General features: G+C 37.4%; 1 protein-coding gene across 2 annotated transcripts in view; it reads left to right on the top strand.

The window, feature by feature from the left end:
- Positions 1 to 23,877, top strand: part of lsamp (limbic system associated membrane protein) — a 475,339-nt gene extending 451,462 nt beyond the window's left edge. For both annotated transcript variants that reach the window (XM_057839958.1, XM_057839957.1), the window contains 4 exons: positions 6,382 to 6,513; positions 6,854 to 6,974; positions 16,964 to 17,112; positions 20,487 to 23,877. In XM_057839958.1, coding sequence (XP_057695941.1) covers positions 6,382 to 6,513; positions 6,854 to 6,974; positions 16,964 to 17,112; positions 20,487 to 20,584 — 500 coding nt within the window. In that variant the 3' untranslated portion in view covers positions 20,585 to 23,877. The remainder of the gene's footprint in view (positions 1 to 6,381; positions 6,514 to 6,853; positions 6,975 to 16,963; positions 17,113 to 20,486) is intronic.
- The last annotated feature ends 363 nt before the right edge of the window (positions 23,878 to 24,240 follow it).

Here is a 24,240-nt window from a genome sequence, read left to right as displayed (position 1 = left end):
TATCCTTAGAGAGAGAGTCCCGAGTGCATGGATATATGGTGGGAGTATGTCTAGAGGATATCCTTGTTCAGACCACGTCTAAAAAGGGGCGCATTTGGGCCGAATGCAATTTTGGAGAATTAGACTGAGGTATATGCAGTTGACTCTGCGATCTTTGAACACTGCGCTAGATTTACCAGGAATGAGAGGAGCTACTTTGATTGGCATTAAGTATGCACGAGATAACGTTTTTTGGCATAACATTTAGTTCTGTACCAGCTATGTTAATACTGCGAATTTATAATGTCTTAATCATATTATATTTCTTAAATCTAATCAAATAATTTTCTCCATCTAGTTCTGAGTGTTTAAGACTATTTAACAGATTAATGCGTCAGTTTATTCCACTTATTTTAAGTAAATATTACTATTTGTTTTTATTAAACCCACATATCTGAAAGTTCAAGAAAAAAATCAAGAAAAAAAGCTTTTAAATACCGTTTTGAACTACATTCAAACATTCTTGAATTCAGAACATTTCTGACAAACAGGCATATTTAAGATTAAATATACCAATTAATTGCTTAAAATAAGTCTGTTAATCTTATTTTTAACTAGCTACCTTGTGCTTATTTTTAACGAGCTATCTTTTTCATTTCAAGGCATCTAAGTGAGTAAAATTTACTTCAAGCACTGGCAGATAATTTCACTTATTTCTAGTAGGTTTACACCGAAAACAATGGAATTTAAGTTGTATTATGGAGTTGTGTTTTTGCAGTGTTTTACTGTATTTAAAAAAAAAAGAAGAAGGAAAGAATGGAGGGAAGAATACGATACACACTCTAACCGTTAACAAATGTGGAGCCAATTTGGTAGAAAGCGAGAAATGCTTTTAAGTGAATCTACTCTGTACTGTACGACCCACTAACTCCCTTCTTCCTGCGCTACTCTTCGCAGACAAACGAGTCGTGTGTAGCCTAATGTGACAACCCCGTAATTTTCGAATTGTAAGCCGCACCTTTTTTCCCTCACTTTGAATCATGCAAGGCAAGGCAAATTTATTTATATAGCACAATTCAACGCAAGGCAATTCAAAGTGCTTTACATCACATGAAGATCATAAAAATCACATCAATAGAATGTAAAAACAAAGACAATCAAAACAGGAAATAAAATTATACATGAAAATCGCATTTAATCACGAATAGAATGATAAATAATTATAATAATAACTGAAATCAGCAATGGAGACGAAGCACAAGAGGAATAGGAAGCAAATAGCTTAAAAAATACAGACAGTTATGGATATGCTGTGCGAAACAAAAGCGTTTTTAGCCCTGATTTAAAGGAGCTAACAGTTTGAGCATACTTCAGACCTGCAGGTAACTTGTTCCAGAGGTGGGGAGCATAATAACTAAATGCTGCCTCACCCTGCTTGGTTCTTGTTCTTGGAACATAGAGGAGACCGGTTCCAGATGACCTTAGGGGTCTAGATGTTTCATGGGAATCTAACAAATTAAGCATGTACAACCCCTAGCAAAAAGTATGGAATCACCAGTCTCGGACGGCACTCATTCAGACATTTCATAATGTAGAACAAACTAGGATAAAAATCTTGAAAAAAAACGAATTAGTTCAAAAGTGCAACTCTTTCGCATTCAGAAACACTAAACGAAATTAATAAAAAACATTGTGGTGGTCAGTAAATGTTACTTTTATTGAGCAAGTGCAGGGAAATAAGTATAGAATCACTCCAAGCTGAGGAAAGAAATATGGAATCACTCAATTTTGAGTAGAAAATACAGACACCCAGTCAATTTCCTTTTCTTAACTGGGCCCCTGCCTCAGATTAGATCTGCTCGTTAGTCAGCAGTTAAAAAAAGTGCAGTTATCACACCTTGGATGGCTGCTGGACCAAGTGGATTCACAAGAATCATGGCTCCAACAAGAAGGATGTCTCTTAATACCAAGGACAGATTTATCAAACTTCTTGAAGAAGGTAACGCTACACGTATGGTTGCCAAAGATGTGGGCTGTTCACAGTCAGCTGTATCAAAAATCTGGACCAAGTACAAACAGCATGGCTAGGTTGTTAAAGTTAAGCGTACTGGTAGACATCCAAATGTCATGACAAACAACTAAAGGTCATATGTCTTGAAAACAGAAGATGTACAACCAGACAAATGAAGAAGAAATGGGAGGAAGCTGGAGTCAAGGAATGTGACAGAACTGTAGAAAAATCGCCTAAAGGAAATGGAATTTTCATACAGGAAAGCTAAAAGGAAACAATCATTGACACTTAAACAGAAAAGAACAAGCCTGCAATGGGCTAAGGAGAGGCAATCATGGACTGTGAATGACTGGATGACGGTTATTTTCAGTAATGAGTCAAGAATCTGCATTGGACAAAATAGTGATGGTGGAACTTTTGTTTGGTGCCGTTTCAGTGAGATTTACAAAGACAACTGCCTGAAGAAAACATCAAAATTCCCTCAGTCCTTGATGATATGGGGCTGCATTTCAGGCAAAGGCACTGGGGAGATGGCTGTGGTTAAATCTTTAATAAATGCACAAGTTTACATTGAAATTTTAGACAGTTTTCTTATCCCTTCAATTGAAAATATGTTTGGGAATAATGAAATCATTTTCCAAGATGACAATGCATCATTCCACAGAGCTAAAACTGTTAACGCGTTCCTTGGAGAAAGACTCATCCAGTCAATGTCATGGCCTGCAAATAGCCCAGATCTCAACCCTTTTGAAAACCTGTGGTGAAAATAGAAAAAAAATGGTCCACAGCAAGGCTCGGACCTGCAAGGATGATCTGGCAACTGCAATCAAAGAGAGTTGGCACCAAATTGATGAAGAATACTCATCAAGTCCATGCCTCAGAGACTGCAAGCTGTCATAAAAGCCAGAGGTGGTGCTACTAAATACGAGAGATGTGTTTTGATTGTTATTTCTTTGTTTGTTTCTCATGATTCCATATATTTTTCCTCAGAATGGAGTGATTCTATATTTATTTCCCTGCACTTGCTCTATAAAAGTAACATTTACTGACCAACACAATGTTTTTTATTCATTTATTTTAGTGTTTCTGAATGGCAAGGGGTTGCGCTTTTGTACTAATTCATTATTTTTTTCAAGCTTTTTATCTGAGTTTGTTCTACGTAATAAAATGTCTGCGTGAGTGCTCGTCCGAGACTGGTGATTCCATACTTTTTGCTAGGGGTTGTTTTTGGTCCAGGGCCATTAAGTGTTTTGTAGACGAGCAGTAGTATTTTATAGTCTATCCTTTGATCCACTGGAAGCCAGTGCAATGATTTTAAAACTGGTGTAATGTGGTCCAGTTTCCTTGTATTTGTGAGGACTCTGGTTACAGCATTCTGTACTAGCTGCAGCTTCCTGACTGTTTTTTTATCAGGACCTGTAAATATACCGTTGTAATAGTCCAATCTACTGAAAATGAATGCATGCATAAGTTTTTCCATGTCTTATTGAGTCAGAAGCCCCTTAATTCTGGCTATTTTTTAGGTGGTGGATTTTAGGTCTGAGTCAATAATTACGCCAAGATTTCTGACTTGATTTGTAGCTGCAAGTGAAATTGTGCTAAGGTGCCTGCTTATCTTTTACCTTTCCTTTTTTGGCCCAAAAATGATCACTTCTGTCTTCTCCACATTTAGCAGGAAAAAATTGTAGCACATCCATTCATTGACTTGATGAATGCATTTACTCAGGGAGACTAGAGGGAATATAATCATGTGGGGACACAGAGTTGTGTGTCATCTTCACAGGTGTGATAGGAGATGTTATACTGTTCCATAATCTGAGCTAGGGACTTATAGTATGCGGTTTATAACCCAGTGCGGCTTATTTGTTGATTTATCTGGTTAATAGGTAACGCTTTATTTAACAGCGGCGTCATAAGACTGCCATAAGACTGTCATAGTTATGACATGACCCTATCATGAGCATTAATGAATGCATATGACAGATGTCATTAAGTCTCATCTTGCAAATTATGTCACTAACTCCATTTATGTCCAGCTCGGATCTTTTACATCCAATCAAAAGTGTGATAATTTGCCGGATGACACAAAATTATATCTCTCGTAAGCATTGATTAATGCTGATGGCAGTGTCATGTCATAATTATGACGGTCTTATGACTGTCTTTTGGCACCACTGCCAAATAAAGTGTTACCAAATACCATAACTAGCAATTCATGAAACAACTGAAGCAGTAACTGAAGAAATAATTAGCACAGAAAATGAATTTTGATTGTCATTTACATCTGTAGCGCTGCAATGCATGCTAGGAAGCATGTTGGACGACAACAGTGTTGAAAGCAGGTGGCAGCAGAGGTTGACTGTCCCCCTCAAGGGAGCAGTGATGGCCAAATGAATCTACTTGAAGCAATGAAGCTTTGCATCCAATTGGTTCAAAACTTCATGGTGGATTGCAGCCAATTGGTTCAAAATTTCATGATGGTTCATTATGTCTTATGATGCCACTCTCAAATAAAGTGTTATCGGTTAATACCTTTTGGTGGAAATACCCCCTAATACAGTGAGGACAGCTCCAGTGCGGCTTATCTGTGAATAAATGTCGTTTTTCTGTCAAATTTGGTGGGTGGCAGTTTATAGTTAGGTGCGCCTTATAGTCCGAAAATTACAGTACATTGCTTACATGGCCCAGAATCGGGGCACAAGTAATTCTGTTTGCAAGGCCTTTTTTTGAATGACGTTGAAGTGATGTTGACTGATGGTTGAATGCTGAAACACCTCGCCAAGCAGCAATTGAAAGAGCGACAGGTTGAGAGTGAGACACATTTCAAAGACTTATTAAAATATGTGATGAATTATTTTGCCCCACACTGATAATATTTAATAAAGTATTTGGCTATTTGTAGAGATATGTCATGAGCCTGGTCTTTTTCCACTAATAGTAGGTGTATTCCAGCACACACAGCCTGCTCCCACTCCACCAGACCACACCACCAAAGCTCACCTGCCAATCACTCCTAATTACCACCACTTGAAACTTGTTACCAGCCGTGCATTTAAGGCACAGCTTCTAAACTGTCAGTGTCAGTTTGTCAACGATTCAGCACGCCCCTGCTCGTTGACCGTCCTTGACCGATCAACGCTTCTGACCCAGTAAGCTCAAACTCTCCTGCTTGACCCCACCACGCCATATCTCGAGCCTGCTCAGCCTGATCTGGTCAACCCGACTCCCCCATCTCTCCCGTTTCTGACCATTTTCACTGACTGATAACCTAAATACAATCTTGTGTTAGCGAAACGCAATTGGTTCTGTTTTGTACCTGACAATAAGATAGAGCAGCAATGCACCATTGAGACATGGCAATGAAAGACACTTGCTTGACGTAACGGTGCTAATGCATTGTTTTCAATGGAAGAAATCAAATGCAGTTAAATACAACATTGTAGCTTAGTGCATGCATAGTACTATGTGAATGCATATAATGTGTATATAGATGTTAGTGTGACTAGAGCTGATTTGAATGATATGTATGTTTACCGTCTTGATATCGGTGTCAAAGTAATTCATGCAAGTACCATACCGGCATCGTTCAATTACGCCGCCTTGGTGCTAGTTTACAAATTAAAAACACCCAATTTAACAAATTTCCTTGAACAGTTGCGTGCCGTGTCACGCTGGCTCTGTCGCAGGCACAAAAATAGTTTGTTAAGGCCCTTAATGAGAAACATGGATACACAGACATAAACTGTATTACTCACACTTCCCTTGAGACAGGACTACTTAATCGTGCTTCATTATACTTCAATAAATAGATCATACATACGCACATACAATTTTTTGTGTTCTACTGTGTGTTGACAAAGATCAGGCAAATGATACATTATAATTTAGTGTTTCTTTAGAGAGTATATCAGCATTTATGCTTTAATTATTTTACTTACTTAGTACACTTTTTTGAGTCTACTGACAATTAAATTAGCTAGTTTAAACAAATTAGTTCCTTGCTCTTTCCATTTATTCTGAGTTATTTTATATAGTAGATTCAAAAGAATGTATTGTATACGATCATACAAATTAGATTGACACCCTTATATTTTACCTATCCATTAATGCAAGTAGGGGTCATCCAAGCAGAGCAAACTGCAATTATATCTTTCATTTTAAACGTGCACAATAATTCTTTACTAATTTCTTTACTAGAGACACAGAGCCATAATTTTGGATGCTGTTGGTGTTTACACCAAAAAATGATCCGAACAGACTCAGGTTGAATCAGGATTTCCCATATATTCACATTGTCTCTTATTCTCACACAAGTGAGGTTTAAAGTACGGTAGATACAAGCTGTTGAGTCTTTCTCACTCATTTTTTCTTCTGTCACTTCTTGTTTGCAGCGGAGCCACTGGATGGAGAGGAATACCTGGACATCGTTGGTATAATGCGAACCCAAGCAGGTCGCTATGAATGCAAGGCCAGCAATGATGTTGCCACACCTGACGTCAAATATGTCAACGTGATTGTGAACTGTAAGTAACCGCAGACAGAGGTTGTTGGGAGCACTGATCAGTATTCTCATCATAACATATGTCACCTAAAGAAAATGAGGAAGGAATGATTTGAGACTTCCAAAGACTGCAGCGCGAACATTATAAAGCACCCTTCTGTCCTGTCAATGTAGTTCTAACTGATTGCAATTCACTTTTGTGTAACTTACGTATATGCAATCATTCAGTGATGTTTTTTTTTTTTTTTTTTTTTTTTTTCTCGAAACAAGCCTCATTTACACATATATAGGTGCAGTATTCCCCTCTAGGTTCATTATCGAGATTGTAAATATAACTGACATTAATATCATTTGTTGTACAGACCCTCCAACAATAAAGAGAACCCAGAGCTCGGAAGCCCAGCTTGGTCGCACGGGGACGCTCCTGTGTGAAGCCACAGCTGTGCCCACACCAGAATTTGAATGGTTCAGGGATGACAAAAGGTCAGAAATAAAAATACACACAAAGCACCACCCTTTATATTTATCGTACCTTTACCCCTATAGATAGTTTGGATTGTTCAAAGAACCAAACCAATTTTTTGTTGACTCGTAGGGGATTTAATAGAGCACAAGAGAACAAAAACACACATTTCAAGCTAACAGATTGAAACAAAAGTCGTCAATATGGAAAGGTTTGGGTTATAATGACAATATGACACTCTAAAATTAAATTCAGTCTTACATCCTGATTCAAAATGAAGTGGTAAGAAGGGTCAATTATCCATGGCCAAAGAGATTACACTAAAGATGCAAGTTGCACAAAGTCAAACACATTTAATTATACCACTATTGATTGTCACCATTTATCACGCGTGCACATAACAAGGGGCTGGGAGGGAGGAGATTGTTCGTCAGTAATCTCAGCTAATGCTTCGTGGGTAGAAAATAGCGTCTTGCTCACATGAAGAAGCATCTTAGCATTACACGGCTGGTGAGGAGTGGCTAATCACTCTTTCTTTTCTCCTGTATGCTGACTGAGGATGCCCAACCATCGTAGAAATAGAAAAAGACTCTAAAGTCTTGAAACAGGTTTAATTACAATAGTAGAGGCCAGTACTTGGTAAATAGTGGGGCGGACCCCCCCAGGGGGGCACAGAGCGATGCCGGGGATGGCGCATGTGACCTCGGGGAACATACTTTTTTGCCGTTCTACAATAAAGTGGAATTGCGCTTCCACTCTGGGTGGCAGTGGCATGCTCATTTTCAGAGTGTGCACACTATTTTTTAACCAAACAAGCACACAACAAAGAGCACTGGAGATATGAAGAGCTAAGACAAGGAAATATGACAAGCATATCTAGCTTTTGGCCTTGACTTTTAATACAGTGGGAAACGAGGAAAGCCAAGACTGTGTAAAAATGTTTGCAATGGACAGCAGGAAGCCAAATCAATTAAGATGTCACTTAAAAACATTAAACCCCAATCACATTGACAAGCCACTTGATTTTTTTTTTTTTTTTTTTTTTTGAAAAGACGTGCCGAATATTGCCAACAATTGTCCTGCTTTGTCAGTCTTACATCAGCAAACCAGCGAGCACTATTAGCATCGTACAAGGTGGCATACCAAGTGGCTTAGTGCAAAAAAGCAAAAATAAAAACTGTTCCTCTGTCCAATGACACTCTTGTTTTTGTTCTATTAATTTGTTTTTTCGGTCAAATAGTTTTGCATATTGTTATTATAATGAGTTAATGTTGCTAATCAATTTGAATTTATTTTCATTTATTGATTTTGTTAAATTTTATTTTTCAGTATTAAATGGTCAAAAAGTGTACCTTAAGTGTATGTTTACAGTTCAGATGTGACTTTTTTTTAAATCAGGTGATGCACTTTGTCTTTTCTGTTACAAACAAAACAACGTTAACGAAGTTATACTTTATTGTAAGCTGATCTACTTTTTTTTTCTTTAATATTAAAAAGGGCACAATGTTATGCAGAGGTGTACTTATAATAATAATGATTTTATCGACAAATGGTACTATTTACAAAGGCGGCAGAGAGTTGAGGGGGTGCGAAACAGAAATTAATTGAGAAGCACTGGTATAGGCTACGAAAAAGGTGCAGTCTTTGGTCCTGTCCAAAGTTGGCTCCTTGTTCCCCATCAAATAGAGCTATAGTCTCCTGTACACTGCTGATCTCTAGGTACCCTCTGCTAAATGTGATCTCATAAAGGTTCAATTTTAATAGTCTGATATTAATTTAGTACTTCATCTTAAACTGAATATAAGCCATCATGACAGCTACTTCATAAAATTGTTCTACTCTAATGATTGAACATGACAATCAAATGACTAAATCCTTGCTTCAAGAATAGCCTTTTTATAGTGGAGAGGAAGCGGGACTTGGCAAAGAGACAATGCTAGACTATTCTGTGTGATAGAGAAAATTGTGTGACAGAAGCAGATGTTCGTGTGGAATGCAAGTTGCAAGGACTGAAGTGTAATGACTTCACTAGATAATGACTGCTGGGACATAGCAGTTCAATGAGAAGTGGCCCCATATTCCCTTTTCTTTAATGCAAGTCCTTCATCTTGATTCTGTACCCAAACTACTGCACTAAAACTTTGCAAAAGATAATGCCAGGGATGCTGGAGGAACTGTCACATATGTTATGACAGATAAAGTCTCGAAAGTAATAGGTGAAAAGAAAGATTCATGGCCATTAAAATATTTAGGCATTATCTGCTGTTGTCAACCTCTAGATAGCTAAGTCGCTTTGTCCCCTGGAGGATTTTGGCCATTTGCCTGTTTATGTTCACTTGTCACTTGCAACTGGTGTTGCAGTTACTCCTAATAGTTAGTCTTCATTAGTTCGTCACAGTTAATGGAAGTACACAATAAGCCTGAACGATATATCGTTTAAACATCGCCATCGCGATGTGCGTGTGCACGATAGTCCCATGGCAAGCACGTGCGATAGTTTTTCTATTTTTTTGATCCACATACGCCTCACTTTCTGGTCTACGCACAGCCTCCTACCCTCCCTCTCCGAGCCTTTTGATCCTCTCAGTCACTGCGGCACAACGATGGCTTTGATCTGGCCAAAGAAGCAGACTTCACACGGGCATCTGTCAATCATCGTTTAACTTGTTAAACAGTTGTAAGGAAGCCCCGCTGGAATGAATGTGTGTACTGTAGGGACGTTGGAGACATTTAAATGCCAGAAGTGATCATGAGGAGTTTGAAATTTCTACATGTCACTTCAACGGTCACAGCTAAACAGAAGCATTTAATAAAGCCAAGCATTTATCTGCTACAGTACTTAATTTTTGTTCAAAAATGATTTGGTTGGACAGTTATGTTTAAAACTTATCATAATTATGACATTTGAAGTGCTTAAAAAACATTTATTTACATACATTTTTTAAATCACTTTGGGGGGAAAAGTGAGAAAAAACTATGTCTTATATGTATCTCTTTCCAATGCTAAATCTGAATAAATACATTGGGCACAAAAAACACACACACACACAAAAAAAAGAAAGGGTTCTGGTCCCCATTAACCGCGTGAAACAAGGGATGACTGTACACTGTGGTGATGGTGAGTCTTTCCAAACAGCTATTTAAGTCATCTTGTGAAAATTTCTTGAAAAAAATATATATACTTTTTTTTTTTAATATCGCAATATAATATCGCAATATATCGCAAACCCCCCAAAAAATCGCAGCAATAGTTTTTTCCAATATCGTTCAGGCCTAGTACACAATAGTAATTTCATTTATTATTGCATGTTATTTCATTTAGTTTACTGCTCTGAAATGATTTCCTTATAACAATGAAGTGAATGATTGGTAGACTCATTATCAAAGAGGAGCTGGATTTCTATAGTTCTCTTTAAACATTCAGTAGTTGAGAAAGAAATACGTTCAATATCAATGTCCAATTTTCTGGTGCCTAATCTTGAGTATACCTTATGGTTGGCGCACTTACAGTGGGGCAAATAAGTATATAGTCAGCCACCAACTGTGCAAGTTCTCCCACTTGAAAATATTAGAGAGGCTTGTAATTGTCAACATGGGTAAACCTCAACCATGAGAAACAGAATGTGGAAAGAAAAACTGGAAATCACATTGTTTGATTTTTAAAGAATTTATTTCCAAATTAGAGTGGAAAATAAGTATTTGGTCACCTACAAACATGCAAGATTTCTGGCTGTCAAAGAGGTCTGACTTCTTCTAACGAGGTCTAACGAGGCTCCACTCGTTACCTGTATTAATGGCACCTGTTTTAACTCGGTATAAAAGACACCTGTCCACAATCTCAGTCAGTCACACTCCAAACTCCACTATGGCCAAGACCAAAGAGCTGTCAAAGGACACCAGAGACGAAATTGTAGACCTGCACCAGGCTGGGAAGACTGAATCTGCAATATGTAAAACGCTTGGTGTAAAGAAATTAACTGTGGGAGCAATTATTAGAAAACGGAAGACATACAAGACCACTGATAATCTCCCTTGATCTGGGGCTCTATGCACAATCTCACCCCGTGGCGTCAAAATGATAACAAGAACGGTGAGCAAAAATCCCAGAACCACACGGGGGGACCTAGTGAATGGCCTACATAGAGCTGGGACCACAGTAACAAAGGCTACTATCAGTAACACAATGTGCCGCCAGGGACTCGAATCCTGCACTGCCAGACGTGTCCCCCTGCTGAAGCCAGTACATGTCCAGGCCCGTCTGCGGTTCGCTAGAGAGCATTTGGATGATCCAGAAGAGGACTGGGAGAATGATCATGGTCAGTTGAAACTAAAATAGAACTTTTTGGAAGAAACACAGGTTCTCGTGTTTGGAGGAGAAATAATACTGAATTGCATCTGAAAAACACCATACCCACTGCGAAGCATGGTGGTGGCAACATCATGCTCTTGGGCTGTTTTTCTGCAAAGGGACCAGGATGACTGATTTGTGTAAAGGAAAGAATGAATGGGGCCATGTATCGAGAGATTTTGAATGAAAATCTCCTTCCATCAGCAAGGGCATTGAAGATGAGACGTGGCTGGGTCTTTCAGAATGACAATTATCCACCATAATTTGCAAATAAATTCTTTAAAAATCAAACAATGTGATTTTCGGGTGGGGTTCCACATTCTGTTTTTCATGGTTGAGGTTTACCCATGTCGACAATTACAGGCCTCTGTAATATTTTCAAGTGGAGGAACTTGCACAATTAGTGGTTGACTAAATACTTATTTGCCCCACTGTAGTGCTTTTGTAAGACTTTAATGAAAGCATGCTTAAAAGTAGTAATCCAAAGTACTGTAGTCCAATCCGTTCACATGACTGGACAGTTACAGTATATTGCGTGCTTTAATTATAAGTAGTTGACAAAGATAAATGTAATGCCATATTCTACCAATGTATAGTTTCTCTTTAATCCGAGGAAACACTTGTTGTTCATGTGTGAAATGTTCTGATTTAAAATCACCCCACTTTTAATTTCATGTGCCTCCAAATGTGTTGTGGCCATATTTACCATATCAAATAGGGAAGGTGAAAACCATGATTGTTTTTCCTTAAACAAGGCTTTCCTGAAAAACTATCAAACTTGTCATAGATCGATATTAGTGATCAGTGAAACACACAGGGAAAGTTTCCGCAGTAAAACAAGTTTACCTTTGATACTGTATGCAGGGGGGGTTAAGCTTCCATACAAAACCACATTCATTCATTTTTAAGTACATTCATAACAATGCGTGAAAAATAGTTGTCCATCCTTCGCATGTGTTCTTTAATATGAAGACCTACAAGAGTTTGTAAATAAATGGATGCACAAAGCAACTGTCAAATTTATTCAAAATGTAAACATTCATCTCATGTGTGACATAGGGACAAAGTTTGTCGCTGTCAGTGACGTTTCCACAGTTAAATCTTCAGTTGTCGGTGTCCACATGGTGGCGGTACAAACGCAGAATTCGCACATCTTCACTTTTACAGAGTTTTTAAGAGCCGTTGTTTAAATATGCGTGTGGATGATAGGCCAAACCATAGAAAATGTTCTTCTTTTTGCCAAATACCCTGCTTACGTGTAGACATGGCCTCAGTTTCTGTGTTTAAAAACAACAGCACTGAACCATAACATTAGGCCATAACATTTTGATCTCTAATCAGTAATGAATCTAGCTTTCAACTCCTTGTGTTGCTGTGTATTGTGTGGGTCTCTCAGGGTGGCTGCCAGCGCACATTTTTCATGATGAACTCTTGTCATGAAGATAAAGCTAGCGGAAGGAGCCTTAAAATCGCAAAGAGAATGTTGCGATTTCTTCCCCATACTTTCTCATTCACATGCACTCGACATCGCACACTGCTTTCAAGGTGCCCCGATGGGAGCAATCCTAGCTTTATGGGTTTCCTTTTTCTTTTTTTTATGCTAATGTTCAGTTAAGTATGTGTCAGCATAAACGTCTGGTACCCCTGCCCGTTGTAGCCACACGAACAGAATTAAGTGGACGCACCTCAAATGAACCTCCTCTTAGGGCTTAATGAGAGCAAGAACCAGGAAGTATAGGATCCTTTGAATTGGAGGTATTATTTGGTGAAGGGCATCGTGGAGAGAGTTTAGCTCATTAGTATAAAGTACAATTGACTTGTCAAATTGTATTGATTCCTCAAGCTTTAAAAAGCATCTCAAAGTTTACATAGTTAAAGTATCAGAAGCTTTGTGGTGTGTGGATATGAGAAGCACTGTGTAAATCATGTTATACTGTATACAGGCCACAGGGCTGTCAAATTTATTGCGTTAACGGGCGGTAATTATTTTTTTTAATTAATCATGTTAAAATATTTAACGCAATTAATGCATGCACGGCACGACCCACTCACGCATTTCCGCAAACAACCTATAATGGCACCGTTTTACTTATATACAGAGCTAAGCAGCAGCGTGAAGTTAGTGAAGTAGATACAAACATTCATTGGAGCCATGCTTTTTAATTGGCAAAAGCTTTCACATCTCTCCCACAACAATTAGAAATGTTGTGGGCAGTGACGTGGGAATGAATGATAAGAGTTGATCTTTTTCTTATATACATATATATCATTTGCTCCTACCACACACAGTCATGGTTGCACCACTTCTCATGCATTTGGGCAGAACAGTTAAGTCACTACGGTATCATTTACTGAAAGCTCAAGAAATACACTAGATGGTAATATTTAGTCACAATATACAAAGTCACATTTAGCCTTTTAGAATTACAAGCCTTTCTATAAGTGGATCCCTTTCACAGAAAGAATGTTAATAATGTTAATGCCATCTTGTGGATTTATTGTTATAATAAAGAAATACAGTACTTATGTACTGTATGTTGAATGTATATATCCGTCTTGTCTTATCTTTGCATTCCAACAATAATTTACAGAAAAATATGGCATATTTTAGAGTTGGTTTGAATTTAATTAATTACGATTAATTAATTTTTAAGCTGTGATTAACTCGATTAAAAACTGTAATCGTTTGACAGCCCTAATTATTTATATATATATATATATATATATATATATATATACAGTGCCTTGCAAAAGTATTCGGCCCCTTGAACCTTGCAACCTTTCGCCACATTTCAGGCTTCAAACATAAAGATATAAAATTTTAATTTTTTGTCAAGAATCAACAACAAGTGGGACACAATCGTGAAGTGGAGCAACATTTATTGGATAATTTAAACTTTTTTAACAAATAAAAAAATGAAAAGTGGGGCGTGCAATATTATTCGGCCCCCTTGCGTTAATACTTTGTAGCGCCACCTTTTGCTCCAATTACAGCTGCAAGTCGCTTGGGGTATGTTTCTATCAGTTTTGCACATCGAGAGACTGACATTCTTGCCCATTCTTCCTTGCAAAACAGCTCGAGCTCAGTGAGGTCGGATGGAGAGTGTTTGTGAACAGCAGTCTTCAGCTCTTTCCACTGATTCTCGATTGGATCCAGGTCTGGACTTTGACTTGGCCATTCTAACACCTGGATACGTTTATTTTTGAACCATTCCATTGTAGATTTGGCTTTATGTTTTGGATCATTGTCCTGTTGGAAGATAAATCTCCGTCCCAGTCTCAGGTCTTGTGCAGATACCAACAGGTTTTCTTCCAGAATGTTCCTGTATTTGGCTGCATACATCTTCCCGTCAATTTTAACCATCTTCCCTGTCCCTGCTGAAGAAAAGCAGGCCTAAACCATGATGCTGCCACCACCATGTTTCACAGTGGGGGTGGTGTGTTCAGGGTGATGAGCTGTGTTGCTTTTACGCCAAACATATCGTTTTGCATTGTGGCCAAAAAGTTCAATTTTGGTTTCATCTGACCAGAGCACCTTCTTCCACATGTTTGGTGTGTCTCCCAGGTGGCTTGTGGCAAACTTTAAACGAGACTTTTTATGGATATCTTTGAGAAATGGCTTTCTTCTTGCCTCTCTTCCATAAAGGCCAGATTTGTGCAGTGTACGACTGATTGTTGTCCTATGGACAGACTCTCCCACCTCAGCTGTAGAGCTCTGCAGTTCATCCAGAGTGATCATGGGCCTCTTGGCTGCATCTCTGATCAGTTTTCTCCTTGTTTGAGAAGAAAGTTTGGAAGGACGGCCGGGTCTTGGTAGATTTGCAGTGGTCTGATACTCCTTCCATTTCCATATGATGGCTTGCACAGTGCTCCTTGAGATGTTTAAAGCTTGGGAAATCTTTCTGTATCCAAATCCGGCTTTAAACTTCTCCACAACAGTATCTCGGACCTGCCTGGTGTGTTCCTTGGTTTTCATAATGCTCTCTGCACTTTAAACAGAACCCTGAGACTATCACAGAGCAGGTGCATTTATACGGAGACTTGATTACACACAGGTGGATTCTATTTATCATCATCGGTCATTTAGGACAACATTGGATCATTCAAAGATCCTCACTGAACTTCTGGAGTGAGTTTACTGCACTTAAAGTAAAGAGGCCGAATAATATTGCACGCCCCACTTTTCAGTTTTTTATTTGTTAAAAAAGTTTAAATTATCCAATAAATGTTGTTCCACTTCACGATTGTGTCCCACTTGTTGTTGATTCTTGACAAAAAAATTTCATATCTTTATGTTTGAATCCTGAAATGTGGCGAAAGGTTGCAAGATTCAAGGGGGCCGAATACTTTTGCAAGGCACTGTATATATATATATATATATATATATATTGTATATATATGATATATACTGTATATACGCAGTACAGGCCAAAGGTTTGGACACACCTCATTCAATGCAACACAAATGAAGGACCAAAACCCCATTGATTTGAGAATATTATACGTCTTTAGTTTTTTCACCTTTTTTTTTTTTTTTTTTTAACTATATAATTCCACACATGTTCATTCATAGTTTTATTCTCTTCAGTGAGAATTTACAATGTAAATAATCATAAAAATAAAGAATACACACAAATGAGAGGGTGTGTCCAAACTTTTGGCCACAAGTCACAGTTCAGTACGCACCTCGTTATTGGGGTCACGGTTCGTTAAGGGTTTGGTACAACAGGAAAAAAGTAAAAGTCAATTTTTTTTTAATTAAATTTGAAAGTTTGTTCCCTTGGCTAAAAAATAAAAAAGCCACTGTTATTAAAGTGCAAAATGATAATTAGAAAACACCAAACATTCACAGTTCATGTGCAAAAATAGACAACACACCCATTTTTGTAGGGATCGACTGAGATAACAGTTTAAGTCAGGTAGCACCAGCTGGGGACCTTGGATTTTTTTTTTTTTTTTTTTATCTATATAAAAAGTAAATACTACCATTTTCAATGTTGGATTACACACAGTCAACTTTAAGCAATTACCAGGGAACATACATTCCCACATAAGACTTATTTATATATTGGCTAAAATGAATACTGAAGGTAGTGCCAATATTTCCAAAACTGAAATCTCTTGAAATATTGCAAAATGAACACTCACTCAGTGTTTTTATTACTTTAACCAAGGGCAAGAGCGAAATAAACTTTTCCTGATAAGAAACTATAAACTAAATACACTTCAAAATGTGTTAATAATGCTGCATTTAATAGTTCCCACTCTGTAATTTTGACATAACTTTCCTAGTGGTGATCAAAGATATCTCTTTCATCTTTTTTGTTTTGTCTTCTTTTTCCCCAAATGTCGGATCTTGGTCTAGGCGCATTACCTCTACCGCTCCTCTCGAGTAATGGGGGACTAACGCCAATTTTTTTTTTTTTTTTTTACTGAAATGTATTCACCGTCTGACTGCTTGCACCGAACTGTGTTACCGGTACTGTGATGGCATGGGACAAATACAAATACCGTTACATGCTAAATAAAAAAATGTATAAAATATCAGCGAGAAAAAGGTGCAAAGTAAATGAACAGCAGTAGTTTCTCTGTGATGTTTAAAATGGTGTCATTTTAATCTGCCTGAAGCTTAAAATTGAATTCATTGTTTACCTACTGCAGGCTGTCCAATATTGAAGACATCAGTATCCAGGTTCTTGGCACTAGCACCATTCTCATGATTGCAAATGTTGCCGAAGAGGATTATGGGAAATATACCTGTGTGGCCTCAAACCGACTGGGTGTCCAAAATTCCAGTGTCTTTCTCTACAGTAAGTACAGTATTAATGCAATATTCCTTTATTGAATTGCATAGTTGCATGTGGTAAACTATTGAGTTTTGATAAAACCCCATTTCTGCAAGTTGATGAGTCTTTGTGACAAATTGACACTGTGTCATGAGATTTAACACCTTCTGCTAGATATTTCATGAAAATCTCGTCCCTTCTTCTCTTCTACAAAAGTATTCCGGCAAAATGTTATTTAAAAGATTATATTTTTTGCCTTCGCCATCCTGAGTCTAGATTGTTGCATCTTTGACGCCACTTGGTGGAAAAATACTGTAAGTGCAGTTACATTTAACCAAGGGAATACAAACCTTTTACAATGCTACTTGCAAAAACAGCTTGCAGGACTTGACTTTAATTTTCTAAAAGGTTTAAATAATTTAGGAAATAAATGAATTAGTATTTAACCGAATGATGATTGTAAAATGTTTTGGTCTGTGAGAAGACTCAAATCAAATCGAACCTTGGCACACTTTGTAATACAGGTAGTCCCCGGGTTACGACGTACCCGACTTATGTTATTTGGACTTTAGGACGCCGGAGTCTCGTCCACCATTTTGTCTCCAGTCGTTGTGTATTTGGTTATAATGATGACTTTTGTTTTGTGATGTATGCTTTTATTTTGGCGCGGGAAGTGTTGAGCAGGTTGTACTTCCGCACGCGAGCAAGAGCACATGAATACACGAAGACAAATTTATTTGCTCCCACGAAGAAGAGCGCACGTGCACACACTAGGAAGAGTGCATTTGCTCCCACGAAGAAGTCGCGCAGCTGATGAGAAAGAGAGAGAGGAAACATTACAGCTTAGCTCGCTGTCTAGCTAGGACTTACATAGTTCATACACTGCTGTGACATACACTGCTGGCCAAAAGTATTGGCACCCCTGCAATTCTGTCAGATAATGCTCAATTTCTCCCAGAAAATGATTGCAATTACAAATGCTTTGGTAGTAATATCTTCATTTATTTTGCTTGCAATGAAAAAACAAAAGAGAATGGGGAAAAAAAACATCTTTATCATTTTACATAAAACTCCAAAAATGGGCCGGACAAAAGTATTGGCACCCTTTGAAAAATCGTGATGCTTCTCTAATTTGTGTAATTAACATCACCTGTTACTTATCTGTGGCACACAACAGGTGGTGGCAATAACTAAATCACACTTACAGCCAGTTAAAATGGATTAAAGTTGACGACTCAACCTGGGACTCTATGGTAGGATACCCAGGAAGACCCCACCTCTGACCCAGAGACATAAAAAAGCCAGGCTGCAGTTTGACAAAACTTACCTGAGAAAGCCAAAAACGTTTTGGAAGAATGTTCTCTGGTCAGATGAGGCAAAAGTAGAGCTTTTTGGGAAAAGGCATCAACAAAGAGTTTACAGGGGAAAAAAACGAGGCCTTCAAAGAAAAGAACACGGTCTCCACTGTCAAACATGACATAGGTTCCCTGATGTTTTGGGGTTGCTTTGCTGCATCTGGCACTGGACTGTTTGACCGTGTCCATGGCATTGTGAAGTCTAAAGACTAGCAACAAATTTTGCAGCATGATGTAGGGCCCAGTGTGAGAAAGCTGGGTCTCCCTTAGAGGTCATGGGTCTTCTAGCAGGACAATGACCCAAAACACACCTCAAGAAGCACTAGAAAATCGTTTGAGAGAAAGCACTGGAGACTTCTAAAGGGGCCAGCAATGAGTCCAGACTTGAGTCCCATTAAACACCTGTGGAAAGATCTGAAAATGGCAGTTTGGAGAAGGCATCCTCCGAATCTCAAAGACCTTGGTTGTGCTACCAAGTATAAGGCTGAGGGTGCCAATGCTTTTGTCCGGCCCATTTTTGGAGGGGTTTTTTTTGTAAAATGATAATGATTTTTTTTTTTCATTCTAATTTGTGTTTTTTCATTGCAAGCCAAATAAATGAAGATATTACTTCCAAAGCATTTGTAATTGCAATAATTTTCTGGGAAATATTGAGCATTATCTGACAGAATTGCAAGGGTGCCAATACTTTTGGCCAGCAGTGTATGATGCATGTTTTTGGATAATTATTTTGAGCTTTAGAGGGTGTTCATGGGTATTGAAAGGGTTAATTCCGATTTACACAGAAATTCGGGTTACGTCGCCACCCTACCAACCCGTCACCTTTTAGATTAAACATCCTAATTAATGTCTCATCTGCCTATTTCTTAAAAATCCAGACGCAAAAATTACCGTGCTGTTGGACATCTACATGGCCCAGTTACACTGGTACTTTGAATTTTTCCTTTTCTCTAACTTTACACGAGTGGTGACTGGAGCACATCCATCACTCAATTTTTTTCCTTTCAACACTTAGCTAAACAATACACAAAAAACTAAAAAAACAAAATGTGATTCATATTTATGTACCGGTACTGTCTGTCTATGAGATTGGATGAGGATTTGTAACATGAGATTTAAAAATAAAAAAACAACAACTCAATTTCAGCAATACAAGATTGTAGTATAAAATACGTCGCTTGGAAAAGAAGTTTGAAGACATGAAATAATTTTGTAATTTTAGGTAAAAAAAAAAAAAAAATCGAAATTGAAAAAAAATAAACGTTAAAAAGGGTAAATATATGTAAAAGAACACCTCGGACACTCCTTGATGTCTGCGATTTTTGCATCGCGACGCTTGTTATGTTACCATGTTTCACCCATAAAATCCCCAAAAAATCCAGCTGTGGCCATTCACAGCTGTGTCTTGACACTCAGTGATACATGCTACATGGAGTTTTTGGATCGAAAGAAGGTAAGTACGCAATAATATCTCGTTAAAGTCATGGCGTCTGTAATTCTGCTCTCGCGTGCTCTCACCTCCAGATAGGGTTTTGCTGTTTAAAAAAATTATAATTTTTTAAAAATGCCCTCCTGTTCAAATGTTTTCTTGCCCCAGAAAATTGAGATTTTAAGCTTTCCAATGATGTATCACACATGCATATCAGACAATTTTCAAATTTGGCCAAAATGGGGGTCTCAGAGCAGAACTTCAAGTCACCTGAGTGTTTTCTGCATGTATGTACATATATATATATATATATATATGTATGTATGTATGTATGTATGTATATGTATGTATATATATGTATGTATATGTATATGTATATATATATATGTATGTATGTATATATATGTATGTATATGTATATATATATATATGTATGTATATATATATATGTATATATATATGTATATATATGTATGTATGTATATATATATATATATATGTATATATATATATGTATGTATGTATATATATATATATATATATATATATAAAGTATTTCTTTCTCACTTCTCTCATCCCTTTCTTCCCTTCGCTGTTCTTCTCTGTGTGCACAGGACCTGGAACTGGCCGAGATATCAGTGGCGCAGCCTGCGTATCTCAATCACTGTGGCTCCTGTTGGCCTGCATCACTTGCCTTCTCTTCAAGTGTTAATACCTCTCCTCTCGTCCTCCTCCCACTTGGCCTTTGACCTTCCCATTCATTTTCTTGCCAATTCACCGACATCCTTATGGCTATACCGATCTGACTGCCCCCAGACTCTTGCATCAATAAGAACACCTCACGTGCTGTTAAGCACTGCTTGCAGATATTACTTTTCGCGTCCGGTTGTGAGTATGACACCAATGACGCAAGAAAAGAAAAAATGAAGGACGGAATAAGCAAACAGTGCTCTTTAAAGGAATTGTGTTCCTCTTTTTAATACGTACGCACTTCGTTTCTGCTCCTGGTTTAAAATTGTTTTTGTACTGTGTCCTCATCATATTCAGCACACAGTCAGCCCGATTTTACCAATTGGTTATCTACAAAGTTAATGAGTTGGAATAATCTGCCAAATTTTACATGACGAGATTACGAAATTAGTCTTAATTAGTTCATAATTGAAGCGTTATCATATTGAGATCAAATGGACTCCATTCACAGTATAAATTGCTATTTATGGTGATGAATAGCAGTACCCATGTTTCGTGACCGAAATTGTTTTCAAACTCCATTTTGCTCTGAATCTCTTGCTATTAAACAGCCAATTCTCATGAGAATTTAGCTATATTTAGGATATTTTTACGTATATATTTGATGCCTGAAAATGTAAATGTATTAAAAGGAATTCAAGTTTTTTCATTGTAATCATTTCCATAAGTGCAAAAGCAGTAGACAGAAAATAGATTATACATACAGTATGTAACCAAAATACTGAGAAAATTGTGCTGTTGAGAAAACTACATGCAATAAATTGTTTTCAGTGCTTTCTGCAGGTCTACAATAATATAGGTCATTCTGTTTCATCATGATTTATTAACATAAAGAATGGATAAGTAAAAATGAACCTAATGTGTAATATCCTAATTATATTTTGTAATTTACACCAAATACTCAAGATTCTCATGAAAAATGGCTGAAATTAATATACAGAGGTGCATAATTACTGTATGTAACTTAATGTGCAGTGCATACCATGATTTTTCTTCCTCTGTGATGAGGCAACCTGTTTGATTGTGTCTGTTTGATGAGCATCCTACCTGGCTGTTGGGCAGTGGCCTTCACTGGCAGGCAGCTTGAACCTGCATTTTTAACTCCATGCAGTAAACTACAACACGTGCTTTTTGCTTGTGAATTTCCGTGTATGACTCAATGAATGATTATCTTAGATGTATTTCCCTTTTAAGAGAACTCCGGAAGCTGATGATACAGACATTTTTATTTCTCTAATCCATTCAAAATCCGGATTTTTTTTGGTTTTTGTTTCTTGTGTAGATTACAATTTGTCACTGATAGAAATAAGGACAAATATATGAATTAAAGTCAATTTGATGAGATGGATCAAATTTTCCCCTCCCCTCAAAAAGCAAAGACTAATGTGTTACTGCAGGCTGAAGAGGACGCAAGCCCTCTACTTGCTAATACCTAATTTACAGGTGACAATATGTCTACTATTAATTAAACAGTCTTGATATCAAAAAATAATAATAACAAATTGGACTCTGAGAATGGACACGTAAATCTCCCAAGAATATACTGTACTTACCAAATTTCATTGTAATCTGTCCACAAATAATGGAGAAATGGATCAAAATGATAGTGGACACACTAACAACATCATCAGCATGAGCTTGACAGGCCTTTAGCCTGTAAAAAACCCAGAAGTATTGTTTCACATGGCCTTGCTTGCATATTGTAGACAGTACATTAATTTACTCCTGTGGGAATTTAAAAATAAGAGCAGTAAAACAGAAAGGTTATTCAATCTTGCTATTCTTACAACACGTCCTCTACACAAAAATGCTAAAATGCTTTCAACAGGTGTACATTTATACTGTTTGTTATTTATTTCACTGAATCTTCATCAGCTCAGGCCACTTGCATGCTGTTTCCACTGTTGTGGCAACTCAAATCAAAGTACTGTAAAACAATTGTGTATTTACACTGATTTGATAACTGAGTGTGTACAGCTGTATGCTACGGGTTATATTTTCAACCTATTGGAGCTTGTTCTGTAGTATATTTAACTTTCAGTCAAGTGAACATTAACATAACAGCTTTTCGGGAGATAATTTTTTTTTTGTTTCGTTTAAATGTGTCACACAAGTTTTGCTTTTGAGCATATAAATTATGTTTAATCGCATTCATGTTTGCTAACTGGAATACTTGTCTTTAATGTGATTGTAACTTTCCGAAATTGTGCTTCGTTTTCAATGCTGGCGATATGTCCTCATGTTTCTTTCAAGATTTTTTTGCCAATTTTTGTGTGTGTCTATCAGCAACTTAATAATGAGAAAAACAAAATAAGTAATCTGTACGAAGTGACAACCAAAGAATAATACAAATTTCCATGTGGATTTTTTTTGCATTGAAAAAAAAAATCTGAACAACCCAATGTAACATTCTTTCACAGGTCATCCCTTAGTCCAACCAACACCTGAAGTGCCATCCTAGCATATTAGCAAGATTAATAGACTAACCACAATTTGATGAGTACTTGCCCAACTCTATTAAAGATACAATATTACCGCAAACATTGGTGATACTAGGTAATTGCACTTAATTTGCATTGACATGGTCAGGTGGGTACAGTATTAAGTGAACTGTAATTGTGCAGCGGTGAAGAATGGCACTGTCTCATACTGAGAGTTGATGCTAATACTTAATGCTTCTAATCGGCTACCTCATTTAGTTGGATGGCATAATAAAATTTTTAGACACCTCTCAATATGATATAGTACACTCTCACAGCACTAAAAAAACCAAACACAATAATTGACATATACGTATATTGCTACTTTCTATTATAAAACATACATATGTATATTAAAGATGTGTCCGAAAATTCGGCGCCGAAAACAGCTAGAATTGCATTTTTGGTTTTCAATTAAAAGGCCAAAAGTTTATCACAGAATGGTGAGAAGCACCATAGTCCTCTTGTGATGACGTCATCAAAACATGATGAGAAGTAACACTACTGGCTCACAGCCAACATGTCCACGGTTTGGAAGTATTTTGAGGTATCAAAGAAATATATTACTTATAATCATGAAGGAAAATACAATAAATTGGCTCGATGGTGCTCCAAGTGCGTTCTGAAGTTGCTTTCCATTGATGTCTCGCAGCACATCGAGTACGTACAGTGGATTTGAGCGTGTGCGTGAGTAGGTTGGAGTTTAATCAAGCGAACAATATACAAATAAAAATGTATCTAAATGCATATAGTGGGGCAAAAAAGTATATAGTCAACCACCAATTGTGCATGTTCTCCTACTTGAAAAGATTAAAGAGGCCTGTATTTGTCAACATGGATAAACCTCAACCATGAGAGACAATGTGGGAAAAAAAAAAAACAGAAAATCACATTGTTTGATTTTTAAAGAATTTATTTCAAAATTAGAGTCGAAAATAAGTATTTGGCCACCTACAAACAAGCAAGTTTTCTGGCTGTCAAAGAGGTCTAACTTCTTCTAAAGAGGCTCCACTCGTTACCTGTACTAATGGCACCTGTTTCAACTCATCATCGGTTTAAAAGACACCTATCCACAACCTCAGTTAGTCACACTCCAAACTCCACTATGGCCAAGACCAAAGAGCTGTCGAAGGACACC

This window comes from Corythoichthys intestinalis, chromosome 6 (assembly GCF_030265065.1).
Source record: "Corythoichthys intestinalis isolate RoL2023-P3 chromosome 6, ASM3026506v1, whole genome shotgun sequence".
Taxonomy (NCBI): Eukaryota; Metazoa; Chordata; class Actinopteri; order Syngnathiformes; family Syngnathidae; genus Corythoichthys; species Corythoichthys intestinalis.
The sequence above is the reverse complement of the archived record's forward strand: the minus strand, read 5'-3'. Positions and strand labels throughout refer to the sequence as shown.